Source organism: Pongo abelii, chromosome 5 (genome assembly GCF_028885655.2).
Source record: "Pongo abelii isolate AG06213 chromosome 5, NHGRI_mPonAbe1-v2.0_pri, whole genome shotgun sequence".
Taxonomy (NCBI): Eukaryota; Metazoa; Chordata; class Mammalia; order Primates; family Hominidae; genus Pongo; species Pongo abelii.
In genome coordinates this window covers 120,574,551-120,596,147 of record NC_071990.2, presented here as the reverse complement: position 1 = coordinate 120,596,147, position 21,597 = coordinate 120,574,551, and the positions used below count along the sequence as shown (strand labels likewise).

At 36.3% G+C, this 21,597-nt stretch overlaps 1 protein-coding gene across 1 annotated transcript in view; it reads left to right on the top strand.

Moving 5' to 3' along the window:
* MAN1A1 (mannosidase alpha class 1A member 1) overlaps positions 1 to 21,597 on the top strand; it is a 183,631-nt gene that overhangs the window by 43,573 nt on the left and 118,461 nt on the right. Inside the window, exons 3-5 of the mRNA XM_002817302.5 lie at positions 5,290 to 5,386; positions 10,180 to 10,295; positions 21,517 to 21,597. Coding sequence (XP_002817348.1) covers positions 5,290 to 5,386; positions 10,180 to 10,295; positions 21,517 to 21,597 — 294 coding nt within the window. The remainder of the gene's footprint in view (positions 1 to 5,289; positions 5,387 to 10,179; positions 10,296 to 21,516) is intronic.

Here is a 21,597-nt window from a genome sequence, read left to right as displayed (position 1 = left end):
AATTGCTGTCAGGCTTTTAAAATCACTATTTTTCAAAGCATCAACCCTAAGTGTAATTTTAAGAGAAATGGCACATCACTTTCAGGTTTAACAATCAGTGAGTTAGAATGCTCTTCCACCTCAGACCTTGCCTGAACCAGACACAGTCCCTTGTGTCCCCAAGAACAACAGGGACATGAGTATCACTGGACCACAGAGCTTCTTCCCCTTTCATGACAAACAGCGAACTGTTACGTAAGTGAGCCAAACACGGCCTCTGTCTGTTGGTCTCTAGGTTATTTCCTCACTGCAGGCTGAGACCCGTTAATTCAAGAGCCTGCCAACACCAAACTAATTTTTAATACATCTAATTATTTTAAAAATAGCCCGAACAAGCAGATTTTTAGCTATTTAGAGCCTGCCTTACACATTCTGTGAAACCTTACCTAGCATCTGTTGGTCATTGATAAGATAGAGCTTTGTGGTTTTAAGACACCGAGCTGCTACTGCCCTTCAAAGTCCTCTGATAATAGAGATACACCACCATGCTGCAAAGTGACATCACTTAGTCCTAAGCCCTCATTCCGATACACCTCTCCCTTGGGAGTTCCTTTGCCCTCCTGCCCTTCTGCATGGTGACCTCCTCACCCTAAGCCTCTGGATGCCTGCCCTCCCATGCAACCCTGTACAAAGCACCACTCATTAAAGCTTGTTGTGTGTTAACTGCCTCTGTGATCCTGTCTTTTTCCCAGATCAACCTCAAATCCCTCGAACAAACCCCCACCCTACACAGCAGTACCTTGGGACAACTAAGATTTTATGAAAGCCAGTGTATGAACCTCCAGAGCTAAAGATTACCCCACATTGCCTTACACCTGGAGAGGACCTTTCTACTCTTCCTTTCTTCCTCCATCTTTTGGATACCAAATAGTTGTGTATATTTTTAAATGTATATATTGATAAAGAGCTTGTGTACAGTAAGTTTGCCTGGTTTCACATATATTTGTCCCTCCTATTTATGTGTTATACTAGGAAAAATTATGAAGCTCTTTTAGATTGCAAAGATCACAGACATTCTTAGGTTTTTAATAAAAGTAATTATAATGCCTAAAATGCATTGAGCACTTAATGTGTGTCGGGCAACATGTTAAACTCTTTACATGCATTGTTTTATTTAATCATCACCACAACCAGTGAGGTGTTTTTATTCACATTTTATGTGTGCAGAAAGTGGGCTCAGAGATTAATTGCCTCGCTTAGAGTCACACTGACGATTGCAGAGCTCAGATATGAACCCAGTTTCTCATATGCGTTCGCCCGTGACCCGCTTTTACGCATTACTCCTCAGTAAATGAGAAGCTTTTCTACAAGTACACATGGGGAAGTAAGCAAACAGTCTCAGCAGGCAAAGAGGAAAAGGGAAGATGATTCACCAACATTCAGGACTCCACAGCATTGTTGATAGTTCTATAGCTGCTGTACAGGCCTAACACAGTTCCACTGGGGAACCATCCAAGTGGCAAAATCATCTCTGCCTCAGCCCCCTCTTAACTTTTTTCTCCTTGCCTTTCTCGTCTTCTTTCTCCTGGCTTCTACTGCTTCATGGCCCTTTCTCCTGTATATTTGTACTTCTCTGTTTCTGTATCACTCTCTGGCCTCTAGGTTCTCTCTGAATGTCTCCCAGTTACACTTCCCTAGGTAGAGTGGATGGTTGGGTTGACTCGTCCCATCCATTAGTGAGAACTACACACCAGGGCGCCCCACCTAGGAGGCTCATGGCTAGCTCTCAGCTATCTGCCTGTGAGTTGGGCACCAGGCCCTGGTTCATTCAGCTGGGCCGGCATCACATCCTACAAACTATGGAAATTTTATGTAAGATCCCATAGAAGGAGGCCATAAGTGGGACTTGAACTTGCAGGTTTCGATGAAATAGGGCAATGAAAGCCCAAAGTTTTCCTGAGATCTGTCTGGCAAAATCATGTAATTTTCAAAGACTGTTAATGTGTCTAATATAAAAATTTAAAGATTATGTGTTTAAAACCTCAGCAAATAGAAGTATTTGCTAAGAGTAGTTCTAGCAATAAATATGCAAGATATGAAGTCTGTGCATACTAGGGAAATTCCAACATATTTCTTTCTTCAGTGTGCTTGATTAGATCAGGACATTAAACTTAATTTGTTAGAAATAACAGAGTTGTATACAACATTTAATTAGTTTTCTTAGTCTTCTATATTCATAAACATTTACTGAATATGTAAACAGGCAGTATCTTATGTTTCCATACATTATCAATGAGATAATAAGTGAGACAGCGTCCTGTATACTTCCCTTTTAGTCCTTTAGAATCTTTTTATAGTGTAGCAGATACTCAATAAATGACCTGGCCTAATTAATCAGCCCTGATGCCAATTGAGAAAAAAGTACAAATCAAAGAATCTTTTCTTATAAGCATGGAGTCAAGGGGAAGTAATACTATTTCTTTAATGCCTTATACCCAATTTAATATTTTCTGGGTTAAAATAATGGGTTGCAATTATGAAATTTTGGTCCTTTGTTTCCTTTCACACAGTGTGTCAGCTCTACCTTTCACCAGGAGCAAATACACGTATTCAGGAAGAAAACATCTTGGGCTTGCTTTCAGTTTATCTTTTTTTGTGAGGGTTTCACTACGGCATTTGAAATTTGGGCCCATTTTACTTCTACGTGGAATGTCAGGCTGTAGAACCCTAATTAAGTTAATGAAAGACTACAAAAGAAACCTAAGGAGCCTGTGAAGAGGGGGGATCAATTCTGTCCTTGTTAGTAGTTAACTTTTAGAAGTGACTTCCTTTTCCTGCCAGCTCATGAGAACTGGGTCTAGAGAAATTAGATGACTTCATCCCCATCGCCACTCAGCTGGGTAATAGCTTAATACTACAGAATTAAAAGCTGGTAGCCTTTTGATGTTTTCAAATATTTGTGTAAGTCGTAAATCTGAGTTAACAAGTTGATTTTATATGTGATTTTTAAATTGAAGCTTATAGCTATTCTATGCATGTGTACACACACACTCACACAATGTCTTACAGTTAGCTTTAATGTGGTAAATCATTTCCAGAGGTGATCAGCTGGTGGAATTGGTTAACAATATGACTGTTCCTCTTTACAATTGCTGGATAAACCCCTCCCAGTGCTTCGTTCAGGGCATTTTGACCACATCATTTTTGTCTTTTCTAACTTTAACTCATAGAAATCCCATGGGATCAGGAACCCATTTTGAGAAATATGTCAGCAACTTTTGAAATGTAGGAAACTAACCAATTAGTGTCAGCTTTTCCCTTGAGGGAAGAAGATAGGAAAAGTTAATATGTACTACAGAAGTTACTTTAGGAGATCCTTTACTAGTTGTACATTGTATAAATGATCATTTTTGACAAAGCTGAAACAAATCATCATAACTTTTTTTTCTGTTTTGATATTCAGTATATTCCAAAAGCTTTTAAATTTATAAAGTAACTTTGGAAATTTACAGGAATGAAGAATTTACTAAATGTAGTACATTTAATGGAAAAACCAAATAAAACTCAAATATAATCTCTAGGTGTTCTGTAGATTTTTTATATACCTAGTCTTTCAGAGGCTCATTGGTTTCTATTTTTCTGTGATGTGAATTTAATTAGTTTTAATATGGATTTAAAATTTAATAAACGTGATTACCTGCCATCTGTCAAGCAGTATGCAAGGTGCAAAAACATATACCATGATCATGTATTCCTTACATGCATCCTGTAAGGAATTATCCCAAATTTTCAGATAAGAGTCACAAAAGCTGTGACTCATCCTTAAGTGTGTGACTCATCAGTGGCATTGTAGGGATTATAAATCAAGTCATGTGACCCTCAAATCTGTTTTACTTCTCAACAAAATTAATTTATAAGAAAAAGATCCTGAAAACACTACCATATACACATTCTTTTGATTGTTGGAAGATCAATAATCTGATTCAGTAAAGGAAGATTTTGTTGCTGACTCATTAAAGGAAGGTGATGCAATGTGTTGGTTAATGCCATGGGCTTTGGAGTCAGGCTAGCTTGGAGATGAACCCTGGCACCTTGTCTGTGGAAAAATGTGGTGACTTTGAGTAAAGTTGTTTTTTAACTTCCAAATCTCAGTCTCTTCATCTCCCTAACAATGGTAATAAAACATATTTCATAGGGTTGTAGCAAGAATTGGTTACAATACTAAAGTTACAGCATTTAGCAGAGTACTCAGCAGATAGTACTGATTCTTGGTAACTGTTGGTAGTAATAGTGGTGAGTTAGGAAGGTAATTTACAAATTGGTTAAAGATGCTGATTGTTGTGTTCAGAAACATATGAAAACTTTGTTATTAATGAAATGATATTGATCTCAGTGAAGATTTTGAGTAGTAAACGGCCCGTAAATAATATCTATAACTTTGTGTGATGCTTTAAGATACTCTAAAATATGGAGCCCGATTGGAACCTTTTTCAATTATGTCCATATTTTGATTACTGAGCTCTAGACAGTTGAAGAGTCCCAACCCTTTTAAAAAATATGTATACAAAAATACTTATATGTGTTCTTTGAGTCATTGAAAAAAGTTTATACCACTAATTTATGGCAGAGGGATTTGGCTTTTAAAACTATTATTGGTGTGTGGACTCTGAATTAGGAATATACTGGATCAGTCTTCAGTTACATACATATACACACATGTATCCACTTAAAGATTGATTACATTAAAATAAACAAGTTTTTCCAAAATCTAGGCATAATCACAGTTTTATTTTTTATTTCCTGTAAATATTTTAAAATACTTCTCCATATAGTCTTGGTCAGGAAACATCAAAGTGGTTTAAAGGGATAACCTGAATATTTGTCTGTATGCTGTGAGGTCAACAAAGTAAGAAGAACTTTGTGCAGAAATATAAATTTTAAAGATAATCTTTGCAGATTTAATCTGTTATGAAAATGAACTAGATAAATGTAGACATGGTTCATGCTTTTAAGATAAGCTAAATTCCTGTTGTTGGGAACTGACTTTTGAAAATGGTATTTGTATTAAATAGGATTAAATGGACTCAAAAACGAAAACTTTCCATTTGTAAACATAAAAGGGTAGTGTGTATGTGTACCAGCATGTTTATATGAGCGTGTGTGTTCTGGTTTATATAATCATAACCCTTTTACTTAGTCATCCTTTTAACTAATGAATTTTAACGTTTTAGCCTTTGTTCTTCAATATATTACCTATTTTGTAGCAAAAACATCTCCATTCAAACCATAATCCTGTTATTTTTTTTTCAGATGATGAAACATGCTTGGAATAATTATAAAGGTTATGCTTGGGGATTAAATGAACTCAAACCTATATCAAAAGGAGGCCATTCAAGCAGTTTGTTTGGTGAGTAGATGTGCTTTGGTTTCTTAGTGACAATAACTTCTCCCCAATTGCTTGAGCTTATGGATGGTGGAGAAGTCTGTGTAATATGGCCCTCCAGGCCATTTGGTTAGAAAACTTGCACACCTGATGGAATTAGATAAGGATTGTGCATAGTGTGTCCTTCAGATAGAGTAGTGGCTACGTGTTCGAATAACCTGCTCGAATAACCTGCGTAACTTTAAAGAGTACTGATGTCTGGGGCATACTTCTAAAGATTCTCACTTACTGGTTATAGGGTACAGTATCAGGATTTTTAGCCTCTGGGATGATTCCTAGCATAGAAGCACTTGGTGGGCTGCACTAACTGCTTCCTGTTAGGTAAAAGCTGTGCCTTTATAGATAATCTGGGCAAGGCAGCCAGACATGGTGATCTTCGCTGTATCTCAATTTTGGCTGTAGGTTTCTCCTGTTTGTACCATGGAAGAGAAAGTGAGGATGGATTAGGTTAATTGAACTTCCATTTATCCACTTTTGCAAGCTTCATTGTATTTGGTTCCCACAGCAGCCCTCTGTGACTGGTACTGTGGGTGTTAATAACATTCCATTGTGAAAGTAAGGAAGCTAAGTAACACAAGGGTGTCATGGATTCTTTGGGTCACAGAGCTGCCCAGTATCCTCCTACTGCACTTGATTTCTTTCTAATCCTCAAAATTTGTCTGTAAGTAACAGGATGAAGGGAATACGGTGTTACTCTGGAACTTCTGAATTCAACAATAGAACACTTTCTATACTTTAAACTGAAAATGTTAAATAATAGCAATTCACATAATAACAGTTTCAGGGCACATTTATTGAGCACTTACTGTGTGCCAAGTGCCATTCATGCATTATCTCATTTAGCCTCATTAAAATATACATTTTATAGGTGAGAAAAATGAGGCCCGGAGAATAGTTTTCCCAGAGATAGCCACCTACTAACTGGCAGAGCTGGGACTTGAACCCTGGTGTGGCTAACATTAGAGTCCATGCTCCTAATTCTGACATTTTGCTTTTCCGTTTATTTAGAACCTTCCGTGTGTTTGGCTTTACTTGTAGCACTGGTGATGATGAAAATAATACAAGTCTTTGCACAGGTCTTTACATGAGTCTTTGCCTAGTACACAGCATATAATATGTAAATAGTGAATTATCAATGCACCAGGTGGTTCAATATATACTTCCATGAAGTTCTGAGGAACCAGTAGGACCTCAGGTTGGAAGAAAGGCATTGCAGGGTTTGCAAGAACAGGTAGAAAGAGCTGGGAAAAGTAGAAGAAAAGAGACTGTTGGTCTATCAGAGTGACACAGTTTTGAGATGAAGAGCGCCTGTACCTGAAGTAGAGGCAGTAGAAGTAATTCCAGACACTTCTAAAGTAGCGTTTTTAGGACTCAGCTACCAGTTAGCATGGGTAAGGAGAGGTATGAATTGAAGAGAGAAACTCTGAAACTTCATGCAGAGCCAGAGGCCTTTATTTTTTCATTGTTTATTATAACATTTTTTGAAAAAATAACTCCGTTTTGCTTTTATCTCTATAAAAGTCGTTGGTACCATTAAGAAATCAGTTAATGTGTTAAATTGCCGTAATCTTTATCAGAGGGATTATTTGGTTCTCTGTTAAAACATTTATGATTTTAAAATTTGTTATTGAACATTAAAAATATACTAGGTCTCTTAGGCCTGACTTTTGTTTTTTGGTTTTCATTGGCTTTTTTCAGTAAAAAACACTTTTCATAATCAAGAACTTGCTCTTAGAAAAAGAGCTTCAGGTATTAGCATAAGGAAATGAAATATTAATAATTCAAATGGTATTTAATCTCATTCCATCTTCAAATTAAAATAAGATACATAATGATTTTCTTATTATAGAAATACCAATATAGTGGAACTTGTTACAAAGACATACAAAGTTTTCATTTTTATAGATGAGAAAAACTTTTAAATGACTTCTTTAGCCTACTTCTCAGCCAAATTTCTTATCTGTGTAATATGTAGTCCCATATATTCGCTCAGCAAACCAGGCAGAGGATAGGAAAATGTAAGTTCTTTACCACCTGGCTTCTTAGGAAATAGTTTTTAGTTTGAGATAAGTTATTTTGAGTTTTAACCCTAAAAACAACCTTTTTAGAGAAAGTATTAGGCATTATGAATCTTTTCCCGGTTATTAGCCATTGGGGAGCTCTTCAGGTCTGCTTCCTTCTCATGGTTGTTTCTCACCAGTTGTGTTGAACCATCCGTCTTTTTCCTAGACAGAGTAAGACTGGTTCCTTCCTAAACAACTTTAATGAATATAAAAAAAATCTTAAGTATTCATGATCTCCCAATTCCATCTTAAACAGGAAACTAGAACTATTTATTTCAAGATTTCAGTGGTAAAAAAGATTTCAAGTAAAACTGTACCTCAGAGAGAGGTATTTTGTGCTTGACCAATTATACTCATGTAAAGCTAAAATACAAGAAATAAAAATATTAACTTAAGGCTCTTAATAACTTAGAAATGAAATGTCAATGAAAATATGAAGCTGATATATTTCAAAACGCCCACTTTAAAATATTCCCTCCAGTGTCTCTCTGAATCCATAGTTCTAGCTTCAAAAAAATTTAAAGGAAATTGGATTACAGTAAAACATTTCACAAAATGCAAGGGTCTTCAGGTTTCTTTCTCCTTATTATTAGATAAGATTTACAATTTTTATCTTTTTGAAAATCAAATGTTTTAATATTCTATTATTTATAGTTTTCTAATGATAACTTCTCAACTTGGCATTTGAAAGGCATGTGCCAGTGAAATAATTTTCACTTATATTTATAGATTTGGTCTTGGATCGTCCAGAATGCTAATTACATATAGGAAGTGTAGTGCCCAGTCTTTCAGCAGCAATTCATTGTGCTCCTGAGTGCAGGATCGGCTGCCTGCCACTTGCACAGCCAATAACAAGGATGAAGTTCAGTGAAAGGAAAATTACTTTTATTTCCAAAGCTAGCAGTGGCCGGCTTACTCCTCTAGAAACTGCTTCAGACTTGAGGCTGGGAAGAGGGTCTTAAAAATGGGACTTGGACTGGGAGGCATATGGGAAGGGTGCCTGAGTATAAGGTCTGCATGTCTTGTTCTGGTGGCTGTCTCTAGCTGTAGTCCACTTGGAGTGCGGGCTGACATCATATCAACAATGGCTGGGTTGCTGACTAACTGCCTTGAGGTAGTCTCTGAAATTTTGCACCTGGGTCTCCATGCTTGATCTGTCACAAGATTAGCCCCTGAAACTTCTTAGTAAGCACATAATTAGATCCAAGTATACAGTTACATAAATGTTCATGGGGTGAAGGAGTGCATAGTGGGAAAGGGGAGTGAAGTTTCAAAGCATGTTTCAAGGGCATATTTTAACACTAAGGAAAAAGGTTTCTATAGTTTATTTCAAGGTTATGTCTTGAGACTGGAAAAAAGGACAAAGAAAAACATTTTAAAATGTGTTTTGAAGCTAAACTACTCAATTACAATTGGGCATCATTGTCACAATTCCACAGGACACCATAAGGAATCTGGAGATAAGACGTGGCTTCTTTGTTCTAAGTTTATAGGCTGAGTGCATGCCTCATGCCTCTAATTCCAGTACTCTGGAAGGCCATAGTGGGAGGATTGCTTGAGGCCAGGAGTTTGAGACCAGCCTGAGCAACATAGCAAGACTCATCTCTACAAAAAAAAATTTTTTAATTAGCCAGGCATGGTGGCACACATGTATAATCCCAGCTACACAGGAGGCTGAGGCAGGAGAATCACTTGTGCCTAGGAGTTTGGGGCTGCAGTGAGTTATGATTGCGCCACTGTACTCCACCCTGAGGGACAGAGCAAGACCCTGTCTCAAAAGAAAAAAAAAAGTTTATAGACTAAAAGATGCACATGTGTAATTTTAATACAAGATAGAAGGTGATGAATGCCGGGGCAACATGAAGTCTCCATGTCATTGGAATTCAGAGGAAATAAACCACAGAGGTCAGGACTTGTAGGGGATGGAGGGTAGTTAGCATCAGTCAGAATTCATACGGGGGTGAAATTTCATTTTAGAGTAATGTCTTCTTAGAACTATCACTAAACAATTTTAGATCTAATTATATTTAGAGTTTTGCACAGGTGCACTTTGATGTAATTACATTAGTCTTAATGAGTCTGTTGCTCCTTGGTTTTAGGCCTATTCTTTTCTTGCTAGAGAACAGGCCAGGTGCAGTGGCTCACACCTGTAATCTCAACACTTTGGGAGGCCTAGGCGGGTGGATCACGAGGTCGAGAGATTGAGACCATCCTGGCCAACATGGTGAAACCCCGTCTCTACTAAAAACACAAAAATTAGCCAGGCGTGGTGGCATGCGCCTGTAGTCCCAGCTACTCAGGAGGCTAAGGTAGGAGAATCACTTGAACCCTGGAGGTGGGGGTTGCAATGAGCTGAGATCGCGCCACTGCACTCCAGCCTGGGCAACAGAGTGAGACTCCATCTCAAAAAAAAAAGAGAGAATGCAATCACTAATGAAATTTCTAAGAGAAATTCTGAGACATTTATTTTTTATAACTCAGAAGAAACTTTAAAGATCAGTACCTCAGTCGATAGCCCGTGATAATTTTTAGTTTGGTGCCGTTTTATACTTTCATTGAAAGAATTTTAGACTGTTTAATATTATTGCTTATTAATAAATCCAGTATTACCCTCTCCCTTTCTTAGGTATGGTCAATTTACATATATTTTGTCTAGCCAAAGTATTGTATCAAATATTTTTCTGATCTTTTCAGGTAACATCAAAGGAGCAACTATAGTAGATGCCCTGGATACACTTTTTATTATGGAAATGAAACATGAATTTGAAGAAGCAAAATCATGGGTTGAAGAAAATTTAGATTTTAATGTGGTAAGTTAAATAAGAGTTGCTAATTCCGTCCTTAAATTTCAATTAACATGGATAAATTCTGTAGTGGGCCCTATTATTGTATTATAATGTACTCTAACAAAAATAATGCAACTTTAGATAGTAAATATTATTATCTTATACTATATTCTTAAATTGTCCTCACTACACAAATTTGTGTCTTTGTTTTTTGGCAAATTAAGAGTAAGAGAAAAGAAATTAGTATTTATTGAGATCTACATGTGCCTAGTATTCTTGTTCAGTCCCACTGCAACTCTGTGAGATGGGCATTAATTTCATACCTTTGTATATTAAACATCTTAACCTCAGAGGCTTACTCCAGACTGCACAGCTGGTTGTGTGTCAAGAGCTATGATTCTGATGTAGGTCTGTGGGGCTCCAGTGCTTATGCTTTTACACTGTGTCATGGTGTATCCACCAGCAGCAGCAGCATTCATTTTCCCGTAAAGAAAGCTTCAAATTTTGTGGATCTTATTCACCTCTCAGTAAAAATAAATTGATTATATATGTGATATATTTTTTTAAATTCTGTATGCTATCATTCTTAGTAAATATTTCAAGGCCCATTGTATACTGAGGGAAAGAATCAGAATTAAGGATAGTGAATACTTCTAATACTTCTTGATGATTTTGACTGGGGAGGACTACGTCTTATCAGCTCTAATTTGATAGTCAATGTTTTACTTTATAATGATATTGACAAAGAACTTATACTAAGAAAAGAAAGCATGTAGGCCATGGAATTTTTTAGTCGTTCACTTAAGTGTGCATTATCAGTATTATTTCTAATCTGAGACCACTTTGCAGAAATTCTCGTAAAGTCTCGTGTCTGTCAGGTAAGCATTTGATAGTATCTGTAAATCCCAGTCACCATGCACAAGTAACATGCTGTATGTTGAAAGTGGACCAAGAGAATTTCCCTGCTGTTGCCTCTGCTTTGTGGCACTCTTGTTCTCTCAGAGACCAAATGAGGACACCAGTGTTAGGTAGAATATTAAGATCAGTAAAGCTAAGTCTTTCCCCCATCTATTTCAATTAAAAACTTATATAAATTAAAAGTTTAATATTTTGTTTCTACTCCCCTGATTAATTGCTATATATACCACATTTGGGAGACCTAAAAGACAGGCAAATGAGTCTGTGTTTAATTTGCCTAATAATTGAATCTAGAATATAAAGGAGACAATATTCCAATCAATATTAAGGGACCTTGGGGATCAGTGTGTTAAACTCTTCTATTTTAAACATGAGAGAACAGGCATAAGGAGCTAGTGATTTGCTCAAGGTTATGGAGCTATTTGATTAGAATGACCTGTGGTGGTGCTGATATTGATAGAGCTAAATATGAAAAATTAAAGCACTGGAAAAAAACTTTCATTTTGGAGGCTTGCTTTCTTAATAATGCTTCTGTGGGCTGGGCGTGGTGGCTCACACCTGTAATCCCAGCACTTTGGGAGGCCGAGGCAGGTGGATCACAATGTCAGGAGTTTGAGACCAGCCTGGCCAACATGGTGAAACCCCGTCTCTACTAAAAATACAAAAAATAGACAGGCATGGGTGGTGTATGCCTGTAATCCCAGCTACTCAGGAGGCTGAGACAGGAGGATCACTTGAACCCAGGAGGCGGATGTTGCAGTGAGCCGTGATTGCACCACTGCACTCCAGCCTGGGCAGTAGAGCAAGATGCCATCTCAAAAAAAAAAAAAAAACTTCGATTCTACCTTCTTATTAAAATCAGCTCCTACCTTCAAAAACCTGCAGGCTTTTCTTTAGTTATATATATATGAGACCGACTGATATCTGTCTTTTCAAGAAAGGGTAGGGGAATAATAACTAAATTCCTCTGAAACACTAATGATGGAAAACTGGAAAGCAAACTTTAGTAACACTTGACTTATGAATAGTGTCCAAGTTTCTTACTGAATCTTGGGTTGGTCCATCTGATAATTGTAGCATTGTTGCCCCAAACCTCCTCAAATATCATAGCTGTTTTTTTCTTTTCACGGCCTGTGCAACCTGTGATAGTCTGAGGAGCTCTGGACTTGGGGCCAGGGGTTGGGGTTGGTGGAGGATGAGGAGCAGTTTTATTTAAAATGACTAAGTGCAAAGGTAACAGACAAGATGTTACTGTAACAGAAGGCAGTTGGCCTTCTGTTGTTGGCAGGTGTCCTCAGACCACCACAGGATGCCTTGAATGTGTTCCATGGGTCCTGGGGACCTGGGAGAAGGAAAGATGAATTTAGTAGGGGATATCAGACTATGTAGAAGAGAAGAATTTACTGGGCTTCCTTACTTGTAAGGTGAAAGGATTAGACTAACATTGAGTTATTGCTAAGATACTGAACTTTGAAGTTTTCTTTGTTTATTTAAATTTTTATTTTAGTTTTTAATAAAATTTTACTCAATTAGTATGCAGACTTTTGCATATATATTTTAGGCCTGTTAATGATAGTTTTGGGTTATACCTTTCAAGATATAATTTTAAAATATATACAACTATTATGTATTCATAAAAATTAAATATATATATTTCAAAAAATTATAGCCATATTTCTCAAATGTCTTTATTATACTATTTTTTAAATATAAGAGGTCTTGGAAAAATATTTGTTGCAGGTCTCTCTCTGGGTATTACCATGTTTTCCTTTTAAAAAATATGTTGTCAACAATATCCAAACAATAATGTTTCCCATATTAAAAATAGTAACATATAAATTCGGGAGAGGTATATTGACTTACTTTTCTAATCATTATGTTGTGAAGTTTTCCAGCTTAACTGTATTCTAGTTGGTTTTAATATGTCACATTAGAATTTGTCTTATATTCACCCATTCTATCCAGAAATCCAAATGATTATTTTTTAAATTACAGGATTTTTCTTCAAAAAACATTGAGAAATTTTTCTCATTTATATGTAGAAAGGAGAAATTGAAAAAGCCTTAGCAAAAACAAGAAAAATTATACTAAATAACATGTAGTATCATTCTAGCTTATAAATATTATTACTTATATTTTAGTTAACACTTTTTCCTGATAAGGTATTCTAATTGACAATGTAAGGGTATTATAAAAAAAAGTTGGCCAGGCGCAGTGGCTCACGCCTGTAATCCCAGCACTTTGGGAGGCCAAGGCGGGTGGATCATGAGGTCAGGAGATTGAGACCATCCTGGCTAACACGGTGAAACCCCGTCTCTACTGAAAATACAAAAAATTTCCCAGGCATGGTGGCACGTGCCTGTAATCGCAGCTACTTGGGAGGCTGAGGCAGGAGAATAGCTAGAACCTGGGAGGCAGTGGTTGCAGTGAGCTGAGATTGCACCACTGCACTCCAGCTTGGGCGACAGAGCGAGACTCAGACTCAAAAAAACAAAAAAGAAAAGTTAATGCATCTAAATTTATTGCAAAGGGAAAATAAAAATGAAACGAACGCTATTGTTGAGAGTTGGTTTATCCTATGGTGCTCCTAAGTATAAACAAATTTTACATTCAAGAATAAATTTGTTAATGTGAAATATCCAATTTATATCACTGAAAAGTATAAAGTAAATGTTTTCTATTGGTTTATACTGTAATTAACTAAAACTCATTTTCTTTTCATTAGGGCATAGGAAGTTGATTCATTTTGCATATTTGGTAGCACAAAGTTCAAATGACTTTAACATCTGGCTTAAAATAAGTCACTGGGATAATATGTTCTGGGGAGTAAGGAGCAAGGACTTCACAGAAGGAGCTTGTATTCAGTTCAAGTATCTGTAGAGGCACATAGATATTGGCAGAAAACCCTAAGTATTGACTCCATGAATGCGTTTTCTAATTTTAACTCAAAGTAATCTTAGGACAAAGGATCTAAAACTGATTCTTGGTTAGTCACTCTTCATTCACTCAAGTGTTATTTACTAAGTATCTTCTAAGGATCAGGCATTTACCCTTATGGAGCATTTAGTCTAGCAGGAAAAGTAGTCAGAGAACCCTAGCTAGAGCCAGGCTATCTCAGGAGGAAAGAAATGAAAAGAGGAAACTACTATTTGGCCAGGAGTGGTGGCTCACACCTGTAATCCCAACACTTTGGGAGGCCCAGGCTGGTGGATTTCTTGTGCCCAGAAGTTCAAGAGCAGCCTGGGCAACAGAGTAAGACCCTCCCCCCCCGCCGCCATCTCTATTAAAAAAAAAAAAAAAAAAACTCCAGCCTGGGCGACAGAGTGAGACTCCGTCTCAAAAAAAAAAAAAAAGGAAACTATTTAGTAATATGTGATACATACCAAGTATTATGATAGGTGATTTTTTTCATGGGTGTATCTTGTTTAATCTTTGTGACAAGCATACAGAGTAGTAACTGGTATTTTTCTGTATATTTATAGATGAATAGGTGGTTAATTAGTCTGTACCAAATTATGCAGCAAGATCTCTGGTTTGAACACAGTCTGCCTAACTCAATGACCTTGTGATTTTTAATTGGAGAAGAAATGTAAAGAGTTGAGAAATATATAGGCAGCCAGAGAATTTGAGTCCTCTGAGGTTAGGCATGTCATCTTAATGTTAGATTACTAATTAGAGTTTATTGTTCAATAGTGATTTGATAAATATTTGTTAAATGAATGAGAAGTTAAGCCATCTTGTCCTACTTCCTGACAGCCTCTACTATACTCAGCTGGAAGAAGAGCTCAGGTGCAAGGGTAGCTGTATTGTGTCATCTGTTTATATAGTTACAGATGATCTGGAGTTCAAGTTACTTGGTCTACCTGTTATTACCTAACCTATTTCCAGAACAGATTTGTAGTGGCCCCTGATAACAGGAAGATGAGTTGCATAAGAACAAATGATCAAGGGTTTCCTATTTGGGCATTTCTAATTTCAATTGTGTTCTTTTACTGGCACTTAAAACAATATTGGTTACCTAGAACCTCACATGAGAAATATTGAAAACTGTCTTCTGTAATGAATTTTACAGAATACATAGAATTTTTCTCCAGATAACAATTTCTTATATTAACCCTCTGTAAAAGCTAAAGCTGTGTTAAAATTTTCCTTAAAGCCATATTTCCGGACTGCGGTAAAGCGATATCTCGGTATGAGAGGCAGAGCCTTGAGAATGGCAAAGGATAGATGATCAGCCTGCTGTGGACACTAACTAGCAACACACTGCAACTGTGATCTTTGGCAAGCATCGGGATCATGCCTTTGGTTGTAATGAACACCTTGTGTTTTGGAGAACAGAAGTATTGGTGGCAATGGTGACTGTTTTTTTTCTTTAATGTAAAGATCCAGGTTGTTTGCATACCCAGTTGGAATGCCCTCCTACTTTTCAAGAAAGTAAGTTTGTAGGGTTCCCTGTCAGGAGGATATATGTTGACTTCAAGAAGCAACTTTGGATCTTCTCAAATGCATGACTGAGTACTGGCTTAGGTCCAGAGTTCCATGCCATAACGCATAAAAGAAGTTACTTTTGCCTTAGTGTTGCTCCTGAGAAAGGTCTGTTTTAGAGCCACATTATATCCTGATGGGTGCAGATAACTAAATTAATTAACCTGTTAAATGAAGTTATTGAGTGTGTTCCATCTGAATGCTAGGGAATACCTGCCAAGAGTGATGATTTGGGTTTTGGTTTACAGAGGATACTGTGCCGTTCTCTCTGATGATAATCAGGGCTGCTGCTTGAGAGCCTCTGGACCTGCATGGTAAAACCAGTCTATTAACATAGAGAAGATAGGTATTTGATTATCTTTGTGGCCCACAGAACTTGCACTTTGTTAGCAGTTTTAAGAGATTTGTCACGTTGCTTAAATAGGAAACCAAAGGCTGCCAGGACACACTGTGACACACTGACTTAACACTGCGAAATACTGCAATTTAATCGTTTAAAGGAGCTGTATACTTTTAATCCTCAAAATGTTAATCCAGCACACACTTTGAAGTATCATTTATAAATAAAGGTGTATGCTAAGCCTAAACATAGGCAAGGCTTATTGGTAGTTACCAGTCTTTAATCAATGGTTTTGAAAAGTCTCATGTTGCTTCTAACAAAGCCATTGATTAAAGATAAAGTATCGTTATCATGTGTTAGTAATGGAGCAGTTGTTATTTACATTGGATTTTAGTGAAACAGTTGATATTAAACAGAAATATTGCATTGGTATGTAGTGGGCAGTTATTAAAGCTTGCTTGATTCTCATGTATGATAATAGTCCCGTACCCCTGGCTCATAATTCACTAAGTAGAAAGCTGATACAGAGTTTGGAGGAATAGCTAGCAAAAGAGTAATCTCTGATTGTAGAGATCGGAGAATTGTCCTTTTAAAAACAAAAACTATTACACTTTGAGTTCACTCTGAAAATCAAACACTCAGAATAGAATTTAAATATGTCTGATAAGTTCTTTTCCAAGAAATATTTTTCCATTTGATGCAATCAATCAGGTTTGTCATGCTGTATAGAATCATAAGATAATAATTAAGGAGAATTCTAATACAAGTGTGACTCTAAATAAACATCATAAGGCTTGAAGGTCCAAAGAAACAATTTATCTGTTCCTCAGGGAAAGCTTGCATCTCGATATAGCTCCTCAAGCAAAAGGAAACTGGCTGAATCCGTTCCAAAACTTAAATTTGTTATTTTCATTGTCAAGCCTGTTATTTCACTTAGTGAAATCTATTAAAATACATCATCGTATAGCTAATTTTGGTGAATAAGTTGCCTATAAAAATATCAAATTTCAGAGTTGTTTAAAGTGCTCTCTTGTCTAGTGGGAAGAGGTTGGTCTTTCAGGTACTCATTTGGAAACAGATTTTGAAGCGTTCATTTTCTCTGTTGCCTAGATGGGGTTAGATACTTCTTGTCCATGATCTCATGATATGTTGATTTGGAAGAAGCCTTTCTTTGCAGAGAGATGGAGCATGATCTTAGGATTGGAGGAGGGAAGCATACAAAATAATTTATAAATTAGACTCTCTTTTTTATGTTAGCAGTCTTTATCACTTTATCTCATAAATTTACATACATGTATAGTAAATGAGTAGACAAAAATATACAGAAAAGGGATAAATTTAAGGTGGAAGTTATCAATCTCAAACACCCAAGGCAATAATGGAGATTAGTACTGAGGCATAATTTTTTCATGATTCGTAATACTCATCTCTTGATTTTAGGTGTAAATTTAGGCATACCATATATTTTGTTCAGTTTATAGATGAATCTGGTTTAGTGTGTTCTTCTATTCAGTGGTCATTGCTATAAGTAAATCAAAATGAAAGAACAGTTTCACCAATTCTGATTTTTTTATTGGTTGGTCTTAACCAAAAATTTCCAATCTCCTCTTGCTTATCAGTTGACATTAACTAATAGGTACATGGAGTTTAAATAAAAGACGGGATGTACTTCTTAAACTGCCACTCACGTAAGACTGTGTACTAGAAGCCACTGAATACATGGGGCATACTGGAATGCAATCTTAAAGATTTAAAGGGGAAGCTAATTTTATTTTAAAACAAACTCAGGTAGACTGCAAAATTCACATTAATTGTTAGGATAAATCTCACAAGATTTAGTGTTACAGGCTGGTTTGTCTACCTACTGTCTTCTGCCTGCTCCAGATACCCCCTCTGTCATTAGGGTAAGTTGGTAGAAAACTTTTAGAACATCATGACTATTAATAAGAATGTATTCATTTAAATTTATTATTTTAATGGAAATTAGAATCAGAAGTTTATAAAAATGGCCTGAGACCCTCATTTGTAGAAATTCACTTTTGAAAATCCAGATTTCATACAAAATATATCAAGCTCCAAAGGAAGTTGGTCAACTTCTATATTTCAAAAGAGGATTTTTAAGCCCTTGAGAAATAAGACCTCATGTGGGCCAAAGAAGATGAGTATTTATGATTCCAAAGTTTCTGATTTTCCAGCGACCCTGGGAAGGTAGGTTTTAGTTCGTTTAGGCTGAGCTGCACAGTGGTAGCGGCAACAGCTGTCTATTGAGTGTCTGTTGAGTGCGTTACCAGCTATTGTGTACATTGCTTTACATCATGGAGGAATGCATTGTCCCTTTCTACATATAACAAAACCAAGACTCAGAATAAATTAGTTATCTGGGACCTCAAACTCAGATGGCTTCCAAATCAGCCTTCAATCCCAGGTCTTTCTGATTTCTGCAGGATAGCCAACCAATTTGGTGTGGTGGGAGAATTTTTATCTTCTTAGTCCTTTTCATCTACAAATCTGTAAAGAGTGAACTAAAGGGTCTAAATTTCAATCTTTTGGCCTAAAAACATAATACAACCTAGAATATTGAAAGAGACCTCAAATTAAGGTTTCTAAATTATTTAAACTCAACTTTGAAAAGGAGAGAGAAAGAATTACATGTTGGAAATTTGAATGTGGTTCTGGTTTTCAAACAGAGAAGATGGTGACTTGAGAACTAGTGATGGTGGTGGTGTGGTGTTCCAGAGCAAAATTTATTAAAGACAAGGATATAGCAGTCACTGGGATCCTTCCTGGATTAACTAAGAAACCAGATTTGCTTCTTAAACAGGCTCACTGGACAGACTATTAGATGCATGAAATCCAAAGCCATAGCAAGTGACCTTGAGTATGGCACCTTGCAGGGTCATTTCTCAATATCGTACAGTACAAGATAAATAGAATTTAGGTTTTAGAATATGTAATTGGATCAATAACTGGTTGAATAACTGCATCCAACAGTTGATTGATGTCTAGCTGAAGATATATTTCTGGCGGTGTTTGACATGACTCAGACCTCCACCTTGCAATAATTTTTATCAGATGTCTATATAAAGGTCCTGATTATCCAAAATTTTCACAGGAGGAAGAGAAAATGCATTATGTCAAGAACCTATAGCCAGAATAAGAATATAAGATCATCTTAACAGTCTTCAACAGGCAAAAATGTGGGAAACTGTTATCAAGTTTAAAAACTGAAAAACACAAGTACTAATGGAAAGGAATATGATTTGAGGGTTTAAGTTTATTATATTTTATTATTAGATATTATTACTCTTAAACATAGGAAACGTAGTCACGTGAACCAAACTAAATACATGGATTATCTTCGCTTTTCCTTATCAGTAATTTTGTAGAATATTAAAGCCTTTGCCAATATTTATGTAAAACTCATTCAGAGTGACAGACCTCAAAGTTAAATTACACCTATATATAGTACTTTTAATCATGTTATATCAGGTGCACATTACAAATTATAAAATACAGTTAAACACACCAGTCTTATTTTGTGATGTTTTTGCCTAACTTTGACTTAGTAATTCTGTCTCCTAACTTGTTTTCATAATTGTCCTTTTATAGGAATTTTGTTGAATTTTTTTAACTTAAGCAATTACTTGGCTTTAATTGTTAGATTCTTAAACCTTTTTACAGAGGGCATGTAAGGATAAAATTAATACATATCTCCTTTTTTTTCTGGAAATATTTTATCCCACTAAAACATAGACTCAAGTGAGCTTGAGGACCTTATCAGTCCTTATTGCCATTTCCCTATCACCTAGGACAGGGTCTGGCACATAGTAGTTGCTTAATAAATGCTTGTTAAAGGAAATAATATCTCATGATTTTGACTAAGTTTATTTGCCAGATATTGACTCCATATATTATAAATTGCTGTGAGTCCCATGATTATTAGTGAATGGTTTGATGTTAGGCAAAAGTGAACAACTACTCAGTAGGCCCAATGAACATGAAAAGAAGCTAACTAAAGCTTGAAACGTACTTTATAATCTAAATAGTAGGTTAGCTATTCTAACTTACCTAGTAACAGAATGTAAGACAGATCTATTTACTAATCAAGTATAAAATATTAGCAGTAATTACTAATTATATGACCATGAATAAAGAGACTTGGTGCATTATCATGTGAGGTATATAGAAGTCAGAATAGCAGAGCCCTGAATCAGGAGTCACAGTACTCAAGTTCAAATCCTGCTTCTACCAATTATTGTCTGAACTTCAAAAAGTCCCATTAACCACTGTAAGTCTCAGCTTCAACATTTTAAAATGGACATAAGAATAGTAATTAATTCATAAGGTCATTGTGAGGACTAAAGAGTCTATATAAAGACATTAGCACAGCACCTGGCATGTTGTAAATAATAAAAGCAAGCTATTATTGATGTCAATAAGGGCTATTTCAGCATGGTATGGCATACATGATTATTATCATGTCCTTTATGCGAAGGTGAAATATCTTCTCAGAGATGAGAAGAACAATCCCAAGCCACAGGCAAAAAGTTGGAAACCAGCACTAGAACCCAGGTCCTCAGACTTCATATCCTATTTGCAGTCCAGTTGTGCATCATGATGAAAAGATTCCTAGACTAATGTTGAAGTACCAGCCTAAGTATAGGCTGAATAACCTTTCAGGAAGAAAAAGCAGACAAATGAATAAAATAAAGGAGAATGCAGAACAGAAAAAAAAAAATGCCCTGGCCCCGTTGCGTTTATACAAATAGAGAATATCAAATATTGTATCTGCTGTTGAAGAGAGAGGAAAGAGCTTTATTTGACAAATATTTTTATAATTTTGTTTAGGAGTCAAAATTATTTTTATCTATTGCATTAGTCCATTTTCACACTGCTGATAAAGACATACCTGAGACTGGGAAGAAAAAGAGGTTTAATGGACTTAACAGTTTCACATGGCTGGGGAGGCCTCACAATCATGGCGGAAGGCTAGGAGCAAGTCATAACTTAACATGGATGGCAACAGGCAAAGAGAGAAAGAGCTTGTGCAGGGAAACTCCCTTTTTAAAACCATCAGATCTCGTGAGACTTATTCACTATCACAAGAACAGCACAGGAAAGACCCCTCCCCATGATTCAGTTATCTCCCACCGGGTCCATCCCACAACATGTGTGAATTATGTGAGCTACAAGATGAGATTTGGGTGGGGACACAGAGAGAAACCATATCATTTATTTTAAGTATGTTTTTTCCTTTATTTTTAAAAATTGTCTTAAAATGATTGTACATATTTTGGGGGTCCGTTAGTGATGTTTCGATACATATAATGCACAGTGATATTTAATACCTTAATTTTAAAAGGGAGAACATTTCCCCCTGTATATAAACTTCTCTGGGCAAGCATAAGATTTGAACAAAATTTAAGTATTTAGTGTAATTTATCACAATAATGGTTTTCTGAATTGTGTACTATCATCTTGTTTGAATTTTTTTTTCCATAGAATGCTGAAATTTCTGTCTTTGAAGTAAATATACGCTTTGTTGGTGGACTACTGTCAGCCTACTATCTGTCTGGAGAAGAG